This window comes from Corvus moneduloides, chromosome 10, assembly GCF_009650955.1.
Source record: "Corvus moneduloides isolate bCorMon1 chromosome 10, bCorMon1.pri, whole genome shotgun sequence".
Lineage (NCBI taxonomy): Eukaryota > Metazoa > Chordata > Aves > Passeriformes > Corvidae > Corvus > Corvus moneduloides.
The window spans coordinates 10,317,928-10,330,917 of record NC_045485.1 but is presented as its reverse complement, the minus strand read 5'-3'; the positions used below and the strand labels follow the sequence as shown (position 1 = coordinate 10,330,917).

Sequence of the window (12,990 nt, the reverse complement as noted above, 5' to 3'; positions counted from 1 at the left end):
TGAGCTGCAGTTAGGAGAGTTACATGCTGCCTTCCCTTATTAAAAGCAAGAAAACCCCCAAATCTTTGTGTATCTCTAAATTAAGTGTTACAGACTATTCTTTGGACATACAGAAGTCATTGACATACAACAACTCACCATAAAAGGGTTACTAGATACTCCAACAGCTGCAACTTGTCCAAAAGGAGTTACTACAGGCTTTGCTTGCCCAAATGCAGCAAAACCTGCTCCTTGGAAAGAAAAGTAAAAAATATTAATACCGGTAAACAATGTTCAAATAATTCTTTGCTGCAGCTCCCAGCCAAAATTAAGTGGAATTTTGAACTGCAGAATCAGCAGGACTGATCCTACTTAAACGTTATCAAGAATGTAAGCGTAAAACACCGTGGTTGAGCTTTTCAACTGTTCGTAACTCATCAATCTCCAATTTCTACATATGCACTTTCTTCAATGTTATGATATCATATAAATTCAGGGAGAAAATACTTTCAATTTTCTCTTCCCTGCATTCTATGAAGTTCAAGAAAGTGTAATAATGAGTTGCACACATTCCAAAACAGCCCTTCTTGCCTAAAACCCCTTTAAGCCTGGGAACACCTACCATTTTAGTATGACATTTTGGTCAAATTTCAGTTTTGTCACTACACAATGGCACACAGCCAAGTCAAGAGGCTTAACTACAGAGCCAAAACAGTGTGGGAACCCTTCATCAACATTACTATCAAGGTCATGTAGAAATAAATATCCACCCATTATTGCCAACTTATAGACAGACCATTTTCTCCACGTTTCTGATTTAGACAAGATTATCTAAAACATGCAGACCTACCATTTGGCTGCTGAGCAAAAGCAGTCTGTTGAGGGAAAGCTGCCTGGGCTGGGAACGTGGGCTGCTGGAAGTTGCCACTATAACTAGTAGGAAGACTGTAGGAGGCAGGAGTTCCAAATCCTGCCGGCATGCTCATGGATGCAGTACCAAATGTTGCTGCTGATAGACAAAAAATAACATTCAATTATTTGTAAGAAATCACTTTTTCCACAGAACAAATTACTATAAGGCCATGTTAAAAGTCTTCTAATGCCCTCTGTGACCGGACAAAAGTTTCGTTCAACTTCTACAGCCACTGAACTGATTTGTTCACTCAGATCACCACCAACTGGGTGCGTAATTTACTTTTCCACTTTAAAAATGAATGGAGTTATTTAAAATTTAGTAGATCCAGCACAATCAGATATTCTTTCGGAAGAGGAAATTATTTTTTGTTCTCAGTGTTATCATATGTTTTCCCCACAGTTTTTCTGGTAGAAGTCTGTACACATAAGAAGCAAGCAGGTTCAGACAGCCCAAGCCCCCCTCTGTTTTTCTCCTTCTGAGAAAAGCATGAAAGGATTTTCCTACTTCAAGCTGCACTACAGGAGGTCATAAAAAAAAAAATTCAAAGGGATACATGCATCCCCTTTTTTCATCCCATCTTTAATGTCTTTAAGGAAATTCTCACCATGCACATTATTGGCACACAAAGTTCCTGCAGCAAACCCTCTTACTGTTGAGGTAGAACTTAAAACAAAAAGAACCCAAAACTTTTCATCTGATTCTCTGCTGAACATTTCAAGTAAAGAACACACAGCTCATAGGTATTTCCCCATGCCTTCAGCAAATAAATAGAAGCACACTAGGTGCAAAAGTACAGTAACAAAACCATTATTCAGTCTTTTGGGAGTTATTCTCAAAAAGAGAAGTACATAGGAGGATTTTTGGTACAAATACAGACAGCAGGTATTCTATGCTAGTTAAACAGGACTTCTCTTTTGAAATATTACAAGCTACATTTTATGCAAGCTCAACTGTTTAAAAAAGCTAATAAAATTAATTTATTGAATATAGCTTAATTATCAGTTGAAAAATTTACCCCAAAAGTATTCAAGGGCAAGACATTATACAGACAAACTGTTGACAAGGTGCACACAAAACTAATTACTAACACTGTTCTCAAGCTACAGTGAGCAGAAAAGCTACTCGACAGCAAACTTGGCTAAAACAGCAAACAGAAACACAACAAAATCACCAGGGGACTTTGGATATCCCAAAAGGCATCAAACTATTGTTGGCAGAAACTTCAACAGTCACTCATTAGCACTATATGGTGACAATGGAGGATATCAATAATGGTTTTGTTTCGGTTGCTCGACAGGAAGTCTATGTATGCTCTTCTCTCCCTCAGCCCAGTTGCCAAATACCCACACCCACTCCATTTTTAAGAAGTCAAGTCTTCCACAATTCTTCGTGCAGAGAACCAGATAGCTGTCAATAAGCTTTTACAAGCAAGAACAATTAGCCACAAGAAACTTGATACCAAATGTGGCCACCTACCAAAATGAGCCTGAGGAAATATGTGAGAGTGCATTGCTCCCGAGAGGCCTTATGGAAGCCACAAAGAGACCAGATAATGTCAAATCATTTATACACTCTTGAACAGACATTTCTTAGTTATATATATATATAAAGAGAGAGAAAGAGAGAGAGAAATAGATACACATATATGTACCAAACAGTTCATCAATAGCATGACCAGCAACAGCTTAGTATAAGAAAACCATCAGAAATAAGCGCTACAAAACAGATCTCCCATGTACTAAATAGCAAAGTTCATGCAGGAGGAAAACATAAAAGGACAAGCCATAAGTTTACACCTCACAATGAAAGGAGCTGAACCCTATTTTACTTATAGACATTATCTCTGTCACCTAGTATGGAATCAGGATGGCTGCCAAAGGCTTGGAACCTCAGCAAGCCAGGGACAGCTGTACAGAAGGTGGAAGGATAAAGTTGCCATATACAAAGAAATTTATCTAAAGATGCTACAAATTCTTAATGATGATCCAAATAGCCCACTCAGGAATGAGATTAAAATAATTCGGGCATTAAATATCTGAACAAGTTTAGCTGCATAGTGTCTCAAAAGGGACTGCAAACAGAATGAATTTCAGCAGAAGACACAAATTTATCAATTCAGTTTTTAACTCAGCCTACCTAGATCACTGAGCAAACCACAGCTCAATGTCAAAATGCACATATCAGCAGATTTTCATCTGTTGAAGTCCAGCTAACAGATAGAAGTGTCAAAATTTAGCTCTGGAGAGGAAAATCAGCATAACCTAGCAGCCATCTAAATCCAAGTTCATAGTTTTAAAGTGCAAGTTTGCCTTTTTGAAAAGTGATTAAGTTTTGCCCATGGAATTATGATTCTACAGAATCCTCCCACAGAAAATTAATATAAAAAATGAGTGTAAAGATTAAACATATGCTTTAAAAAAGAGACACCAATGTACTGAGTAAGTGTACTGGTGAGGAGCTAACATCCCAAGAGCCTTGTCTTTACTGGTTCTGGCTCCAGCTCTTTGGTTTTGAGAGCTTTCAGCACTTTGAAATAAGGAAAGAAATTAAAAAGAAGGGCTTTCAAGATCCCTGATTTTAGGGCTACCTGCTATAAAGCATGCTCTAAAGCCAAGGTTATAGTCTTAGAAGAAACTCAGCTGGTGATACACAGACTACAAATAGGTAGAGCACTAACAGATCATTTCGACATTTTTCATGGCCACCATTTGAAATCCTAGAATTGTACCTCAACACTGAGCAACCACGCAACATGTCAAATAGACAAGGGACAGATAATACAGAAAATCTTTAAGAAACAAATTATACAGATACAGGAAAAAAGAATCAATGCAATTCTTTAAAGCAAATTTCTCAAACACTCAATGGGTTTTTTCCTAACCTGTTGCTCCTCGGCTATTGGTCTGGAATGGATTTGTTGAAGGTGCCACTGGGGCAACAGGGGCAGCTACAAATGGATTTGTGGAAGGTGTTGCTGAAAGATTAAAGACATTTTATTACATAAGTGTTTTTCTAACAGCCAATCTGACTCACACGAAGTCTACACAGCTTTTATACAAAGATACATAAATACCTAAAATTACATGAAAGATCAGGAATTTGTAAGAAAATACATTAAAAACAGTTATTTGGATAGCAGTATTTTTTTGTTGATAGTACCTTTCTTAACTTCAGTATTAGTGGTATCAAAGTACAGCATTATCAACTAAAAATCAGTAGATTGCTTGCTTACAGTCCCCAAGGGGTGTTAGTAACACATACCTCCAAATGGAGCAGGCACGCTTGAAGATGCAGGCTGTGTCTGTGCAGTAGCAGCCACAGGTACTGTTCCAAAAGCATTGCTGGAAATAATTTATACAATTCATTCAGTGAAGTCAGAATTGCTTGTTTAATAATTAAATACAATTTACAGTTACTGCTGGCATGTAAAAGAAAGGGGATGAACACTTATGTGCAGTTTGCAGAATGCAATGTACCTCCCTGATGCCAGGGTCAGACACTCTCACTAGTGCTGAGCATCTCCACCAACAGCAGGAGAAGGAATACTGAGCTAATGCCAACAGTATAAAGGTTGCAAAGCATAAGCCTTAGGGGAACTTGCAATACCAAGCCACTAACAGGCATTTGGTATTTGTTACTTCAGTGATCTAGAAAATAAACGGGTGGCACCATTTGCACTAAAAGTATCTGAAATTTTTTCATGCATGATCCTATGATTTTGAGTATGTATGCAAGTACTCTGCATAGCAAAGTGCTACCATCTAACAGGTTTAGCATATCACAACTAGAAAGGTGCAGAGAACATTCTGCTGACAGTACTCCGAGAATATGCTATCCCTCAGTACTGCCATTATTTAAAACAAGAGATGCAGTTTCAGTAGTACCTCTAAACTCATTCAACACTTTCTCATTTAGATAACAGATCTGAGAAATGACTTCAAGCTACTTCTGTGCTGTTGCTGCAGTCAGTGTGGGGACTCAGCAGCCCCTGGCAGCATACCTGCTGACGTTACTGGTGGCAGTGTACGCGTTACTGGAGGTGGCCGTGGAGCTGAACACGCTGTCCAGCTCTGCCAGAGCCGCATACTTGTCTGAAGATGCACTTGACTGATTGGGGGCTGACAACACAGGGCCTGCTGATGACACTGCTGTGCTGAAGCCACTTCCCTGCTCACTCCCACCTAGAAAGAAAGAAAGCAGATTCAAAGTACTGAAGATTGTTTCAGTTTCTGCCCTGCCAACATAGAGAACTAAATGAAAGTTCACAGATGGTTGTAGACTTAAAAATTAAATATGCACTAGGGCATAGAAGAAAAAGTGTTTAACAAGCCATTAGCTATTAGCAAAATGTCCTGCTTCTGCAGGTACACTGCAGCCCCAGAGAGCTTTTGTTTTCCTAGAAAAATAATCCGTTCAACTTCAACTAGAAAATTAACAGAACACCTAACATCAAATAATCCATTTCAGAACAAAGCCCTACAGTACAAACGAAAATAAGTTTTTACACACCATTTGAGAAGAAGTACATTTGAGTAATAGAATAACTAGCTTTTTCCCCTTAATTTACTATCAACTAAATCCAAGTATCACTGCTACTATTTTATGAAAAACTAAAGCCAAATCTTTTTGTGGCAGAGAGGTAAGAAAGTTGCTCTGGCAGCTCTTTGCAACAACTGCAGCTCTCCATTCCAGAGCATCCACTATAGGTTTTAGTACAAGTATAAAATATATATTTGTATTTTTATACATTTTCATTACTGCAGTAATGATTATTTAGATATTTTAATTCAGAGTTCTTCATCTTGATGGGAAATAGGTTCCCAAAAAGCAGTCTTGTAATGACACCCTTTTGGAATGATGTCTTAAAACTTACATCTTGCACATTATTAAGGGTACATTGACACAAAACTCTACTGATCACTTAGAGAAGGGAAATTTTGAAATACAGTTACAGTACTTTGACAAGCACAGCCATCCTTGTGGTAACTATACACATAGAGAATAATCATGGCAAATAATAAAGTTTAATACCTTGCCCTGCACTGAAGATATTATCTAAATTAGCAAGAGCAGCATATTTGTCAGCTGACTGAAGATTCAGTTTATTCACTGCAGCTTTACTGGCTGCAGTTGCTGTGGCGTTGCTCTGAGAAGCATTGAAGGCTCCAAAATCAGCACTGGAGGATTTGGGGAAGTTATCAAAGTGGGCAAAATTAGCATTCACTGATCCAGCACTTCCACCTGTAACAAATTAAGTTAAACATGATCAATGCTCCAAAGTTAGAAAGTCTCTCCAACTGTAACTGAAGACACAATAACCCTCCCTTTGCGGTTACGTAAGGCAATGTGTTTGCCTGCCCCATCCTACACATTTAAGACTCCTTCCCATTTCCTTCAAAGTTCAGTGGGTCATCAGAAAAAAATTACAATATATTTTTTGGACTGCACATCAGGGATAAACACCCCAAACTTCAACACTTTAAATCACAGTCATAATTTGATCTTGAAAACTATATGCTATTTCTAAGTAATTTCAATACTAAAATCTTACTAGAAAAAGATGTATTTGTCTTAATCTTTAATATTCAAAACACAGAAGCTTCATTTCCCTGCCATATGTGGCTATTAAATAGCAACTATTTCCATTTACTTAGTGGTTCAATGTTTAGTCATTTCAGATGTCAGCCATCATCCTAAGTAAGAAACAGTGCCTGGAAGTCCAAAAGTTGTATGATTTCATGCCCAGGTTTAGAGAGAGTTTTAGACTGCATCCAATCAGCAAAGAGGTGAGAGGGAAGACACAACACAGCTCTTTTATAACAAGTCTCCACTGACACAAGAGATACATAAATCAATTTTAGAAATCTGATATGGGTCCACACAACTGAACTTCAGATCAAGCATGATACCATGAGCTTCCATCTCTTCATTGTCCAGACAATTTAATCTAGGCAGGTCATGTACTTAAATTTAAATGAGTTGCTTCATTAAGTGTATCATATTTTATAACAGTTGGTTGATGATTCCACTCACACTACAGTACTTTCTAAAACAGAAACACGACTTTCTAAAAGCATAATCAACAAGTTGAAACATATGCAACAGTAGGAATGGAAGTGCTATACTACAATGGCATAAAATGAAGCAAGCTGAGTTTTCCACTGCGTGGAACTTACTGTGTACAGCCTGGAGAGGAAAAGCTGAAGTAAATTCACCAAAACTGCAGCTAGATGAAAGCGTTCTGAACGCTGGACAGCCAGAAATTGTGTGTGGGTTAAAGTTAACATAAGAAGGGAAAAAGAAAATTTGAAAAAAAAGTTTAAAACAACACACACTCAAAAGAAAAAAAAAAGGAAAAGAAAGTCAGTCAGCCAAAGATCTAGACAAACAGCAAGTGTAAACTCAAGCAGAAGTTCTAAAGCATGATCAAATTAAAGGAAAGCAAAATAAATCTTAGCAATAGGCTCTACACATGAAGTCAAACATACTGAAGTGTGTGCATATGCTATACATATGCGTAGGCACACACTTTTTTGGTACTGTGACATCCTTTTGGATCTACCAAAGTGCTTCTCTTAGAAGACAGAATCAATTCAATACTTATTAAAAGCAGTAGAGTTCATTATTTTCATAATTATTTCAGGTGTAGAGCTAACAAACACAGTGCCATAAATCAGACTTCTGAGCAGCATTAGGGGAAAAAAAATCAACACCAAACACAAACGTTTTGAGTTTCCCCAGAGCTTCAGATGGCTTGATCTCATTAAAGCAGGCAGACGCAAGAAAAACTCAACTTCAATACCTTCCAACATAAAGGTAAGGATTATTTCAATTAAGTATTAATCAAAAGTGCTAGGAGTTCTACCTGTATTTTGGGGCTGAAAAGGAGACTGACTTGCTGTGGGGAAACCTCCAAAATTACTCGAGCCACTAGACTGTCCAAATGCATCAAAGTTTGCAAAACCTGCATTGGCAGAGTTCTGCGCTGTAAATCGCAAAGGAACAAAACATGTTAATGGATATGGGAAATAAACACAAAAACAGATGTATTAACTGAATTCATGGTCATGACAGCCTCCAAGAGTTATGTCCTACCACGTACTTCTTTTTACATGAAGAAAATTGTATGTTATTGTATGATTGGAAGTTGTCTTTGAACAAGCTTTTACAAACCACCTTCACAGAGCTGTACCTGTTAATGCTACTTCTGTCCTTCTTACACAAGCTGCTACTCACAACTGCATGACCTGATGGAGTCCACTTCAGCTTAACCCTAAGTGTTTGCACTGCTGGCTGCTCAGGAAAAAACAGCCATAAAGAACAGAATACCAGATAGTTTCCAAATCCAGAACTTGTGGGCTAACCGAACATTTCTTTGGGAATAAAAATTAGAAGGTATTCTTGTAACATATTGGCAATTCAGATTCCTCATACACAAAGTGCTTCTTCCTCAGGTGAACTTTGGTTGGCACCACTTGAATAGTTTTGGCTAGGTTTATAAATTCATTTAACTGGAAAATTCAGTCTTTAAAAAAACTAAATCAGAGTACAGAAATATGGAAAATCAATACCAATGTCAAGAAGATAGCATTCATAGAGTGTATCCACAAAATAAAATCCAAGGAAATTTCAAACAGAATTTCAGTTTTCGCCTTCCTTTTGTGCCATACTATAGGAGAAAATAGAAGTTAACACTAATCTAATTTTGAACAGCTGGACATTCAAGCATCTATAGATTCAACAGGAATTGCATGCCTAGCTGATAAACTCCACAGAAGCCCTTAAACTCTATTATAAGCAAGAAAGGAAAAAATGTTTTTAATCAAATGCAAACCAAACCTTTTTATATAGATAACTTGAATTACTATCTAAAGAAAGCTCATGAAACAACCTTCTGGAATAACAGATGGCAATACATTATATTTTTAGGTTAGAATTTGTTTATTCTGGAGAGATTTTGCAGATTAAGTATATACAAAGAGAATAAATTATGCTGATTGCTTAAGTACTGTAACTTAATAGTCTGATAGTGCTAGTTAGAAGTTGTATTATTTCACTTAATTTCTATTCAAAAGCATCTGTACTACAGATTTATAACCTAAAAGGATATTTTAATACAAACTACTGTATTCCACAATGCTGCTAATATAAATGGAAGTGCATGCATTTTCCTTCCCAGGGTAGACTGGGAGAGAGGGTGAGGTCCGGCTGGACTCGATACCACATTTAATAAACTGTGTGCATGAGCATTAGGTTTACAGGGCATGGTTTTGGTAGCAGGGAGCAGTCAGGGTGGTCCCTGTGAGGAGAGAACAGAAGCTGCCCCCATTTCTGCACAGCTGCCGCAGCTCCAAAACTGCCCCCGCCACTGCACAAAGCTGAGCCCACCAGCAGTGCTGGTGGCACCTCTGAGGCACTGTGTTTAAAAAAGGTTAAAAACCAGTGTGCAGCAGCTGTGGCGGAGAGAGGAAAATGCAAGAGAAAATACTGCAGACACCAAGGTCAGCTAAGAGGGAGGAAAGGACATGCTCCAGGCTTATGGAGAAGACCATGGTGAGGAAGGCTGCCCCACTGCAGCCCATGAAGGACCACAGGATAACACATTCACACTGCAGTCTGTGGAGGAGCCACGGCAGAGCAGGTAGGGAGGGCATGAGGAGGCTGGAGCTCATGGAAAGCCCCGGTTGGAGCAGGGTCCTGGCAGGAGCTCTGGCTAATGAAGAGGAGCCCACACTGGAGCAGGTTTTCTGGCAGGAGCTGTGACCCTGCCTGAAGGACAGCACCCCATGGAAAAGACCCCTGCTGGAGCAGTTCTCGAAGAACTGACACCCACAGAGAGGGTTCATGTTCCAAGAAGTTTGAGAAGGACCATATCCCACTGCAGGGGAGGGACCCTACAATGGAGCAGGGGAACAGCATAAGAAGTAGTGACAGAGATGAAATCTTGTGAACTAACTGCAATCCCCATTCCCCAGCCCCCTCATGAAGAGGAGCTAAAATATTCAGGAGTGAAATTACATTTCACAAGAAGGGATGAAGGTAGGTTTGGTTTTATTTTTTACTATTCTACTCTATTATTAAGTGTCGATAAACTAAGTCAAGTCTGGTTTGCCCAGGACAGTAACTTTCTCTTGACTCATCACCTTTTTGTGTTTTCTCCCTCCACCCTGCTGAATGGAGAGTGAACACACAGCCCCCGTGGGCACCTAGAATCAGGCAAGGTCCACCCACCACAGCATGAGAGTCAACAAGGAGAAAAAAAATATTAACGTGAAAGCAAGATCTTGGTAAAGTTATTTCCACCTCTGTGCCAACTTTTTCCCTTGGCACACTTCAAACAGACAAAAAATTACTTCTATTATATCCTCTGTATTGGTTCAAATAGCATTTTATGGACTCTAATTCCAAATTCTGAAGTTCGAGTTGTTTTGGTTTTTAAACCAGTAACTTTTTAATAGGAATAGATTAAGAATTCGTTTTAAAATGAAAGTGATACTTTCATCCTAATGCATCAATTGGATAGACAAGAGACTGATGTTTAGTTGACCAAATAGGATTAAGTACATAAATGTCACTCCTAGAGTAAGGGCAAGATTATTCATTTTAACCACTCACACAAACAGAAAACTATGTCAAGAATCTTAAATGAAATACCTTTTGGGTCCAAATTAAAAACCGGAGTGTGTTACATTACAAAACACTCAATTTTACTGCATCAGCTCACACACACAGTATGACTTTCAAGTGAGCCCATTTCAAACAGTATTGCTGTAAAGACTCTTCAGTAGAGTATTCTGATACTAATCTTGCTTTATTTTATGTACTAAAGTTTCAACGTTCATAAATGTGGCATAAAGGTTAAGACCAGGTAATATTTGTACTCTGCTGCACCTGGACAACATGTAGATTGCCAATTCCAAAATTCAGTTCTCCACACAAAAACCCAAAAACAACCCTAAGCAAGCTCAGGGACTGCCAGGGATTGCAGATTGCCATGGACTTACAGCTGCTCTTGACACTGCAAACCAAGGGGGCAGTGTCAGGGATGGGGCTAAAGCCAGGGATGACATCACCAGTCATGGCAATGCCAGCTGCCCCTACAGTCTTTGCACAGTTTGTTCTGTGAGGTTTGCACTACCTGGTGTGCAATAAAGGCATGAAACACTGCAAAACAGAAAAAACTAAAATAAAATCCACATATATCTAAAGTAAAAAAAGTAAAAAGTAAAATAAGTATTTCAAACTATTTTGCTTTTTCTAGATAAAGCCTCTTCTCCCACTTTATCTGTGATAGAGTTGTGCTGTGTCACTAAACCTTTCTAAAATCTTTTGTGCAGGTCTTCCATTCCATTAGTTTGTAAGAAATCTACATGCCAAAAATTTTGATCCTTGTTGCTATTACCAATCTATAAACTAAAGACACATCAGACATGTACCATCTTCAAAATCTCAGTTCTGCACAAATTACAGAACTTCGTAAATTAAATACAGACAGTAAACATAAGGTTAGTTTGTTTCCCCTTCCATACCCTGAACCAGCTTAACACAGTAAAGAACTTGGAAAGCAGAAACATCATAAATTGCAGTTCCTGAATAATTTTCAAGATTTACACCTACACTTCATAGATTACAGCAGAAGTTTGTTAATATTTTCCTATCAGCTGATGCACTCAGTAACTTATACTGAAGGATCTTAAGTTTGCTGGTCTCTTCAGTGATTTCTTTAGTTAGTATTGTGTACATGAAGGGGAAGAAGTCTATCCCCTATACACATAGCAAAAACCAAGCCCTACATCAAGAACACCAGACCATAAATTTTGAGAAAGTAGTGCCAAACTAAGTGCAAATTCTCCCATCCTCCGCTGCAGTGTGTAATTGCTAACAAAAATTACGTGTTTATACAGCTCCTTAATGAGCATTTCAAACTCATTTTTGCCAAAGCTGACAGACTGATCAACCCTCCTTGTGTTCTAAAGGAAGTCTGTAACATTTTATTCATTTCACTAACACTACCCTGTACTTACTGCACACAAGACAAGCCTTACAAGCATTTTACTATAGCAAGTCAGAAAACACCCTCAGGTAACAAGTCTGCAATACAAGTTCAGCTATCACACGTTCACAATCAGGTTTGTCTTTTAGAAACTGATTTACGAGCCCTGAAACTGCTTAGGGCTCTAAAACTTACGGAAAGAAGTCATGGGAATGACCACAATGGTTAGTTTGTGACCAGAAATTAACAGACTCTTTCCTCAGATCGTATTTATTCTGGAGTGTTCCAATAGCTTTTTATCCTTTTAAAAATTACCCAACAGAGATGCAATGGAATTTTACCTAGACTTCGAACACAGTATTAAAATACTGCTTTAATGGAATTTTCATCTCCCTAAAAAAAGCACAAGGAATAATAAAGTGTATATAAATAAAGAATTATTCAGCAACAACTTTGGAAAGAAATTATTAGAAAAATTAACCATCTGCAGCCTTTTCAGTAACACAATACAGCACTGGCCAGTCAGCACAAGTTCTCCCAGTTAAACACACCTCCAAAAATTAATTTGGAGAAATCCTTGGTATTTTGCCCAGGTCCTCAGGTGTGAATCTAAAGTCCTGTCCATGACACTGTCTTGGCTGCTAACAGTTTCAGGACTGATTTGCAATAAATCTCTCTTATTCTGGGCAGCATAGCAGCATTACAGTTTCCCTCAGAACAACTACATAAAAAGCCCATTCAGACCAGACAGGCAAAGGTACTTTCCCACAACTACAATGCAAGTTAGCAACAACAAACTTCAGTGACCACAGAATCGACTTTTTCTTTAGGATAGACTTCTATTACTCTTGGTCTTCGGCTGGAAAAAAACCAAACCCTGAGGGTTCAATATATTTTACTGAAGTCATCCTCTAAGAATTCAAGGCCTAACCCCCTTCCTCAGTCAATACATATGCTCAAGGCTTGTTTATTCTTCCTGAACCTACAGAATACCACCCACATGGGCAGTACTCAGCTTTCAAATAGACACACACACAGAAGAAGAGGTCACTCTTTAAACTGGGCAAGCCTTGGTTTTTCTTTTGACAAACTGGCAGTTATT

General features: G+C 38.4%; 1 protein-coding gene across 9 annotated transcripts in view; it reads right to left on the bottom strand.

Annotated features, from left to right (window-relative positions):
* The window catches only part of AGFG1 (ArfGAP with FG repeats 1), a 36,083-nt gene that overhangs the window by 997 nt on the left and 22,096 nt on the right, over nt 1-12,990 (bottom strand). For 3 of the 9 annotated variants that reach the window (XM_032119303.1, XM_032119311.1, XM_032119309.1), the window contains 9 exons: nt 7,761-7,880; nt 7,072-7,143; nt 5,927-6,136; nt 4,896-5,076; nt 4,157-4,236; nt 3,777-3,869; nt 2,372-2,419; nt 830-988; nt 139-230 (listed from right to left, as the gene is read on the bottom strand). In XM_032119303.1, the coding sequence (XP_031975194.1) occupies nt 139-230; nt 830-988; nt 2,372-2,419; nt 3,777-3,869; nt 4,157-4,236; nt 4,896-5,076; nt 5,927-6,136; nt 7,072-7,143; nt 7,761-7,880 (1,055 nt within the window). The remainder of the gene's footprint in view (nt 1-138; nt 231-829; nt 989-2,371; nt 2,420-3,776; nt 3,870-4,156; nt 4,237-4,895; nt 5,077-5,926; nt 6,137-7,071; nt 7,144-7,760; nt 7,881-12,990) is intronic. The other 6 variants (XM_032119307.1, XM_032119304.1, XM_032119305.1 and 3 more) reach the window with 6 other exon arrangements.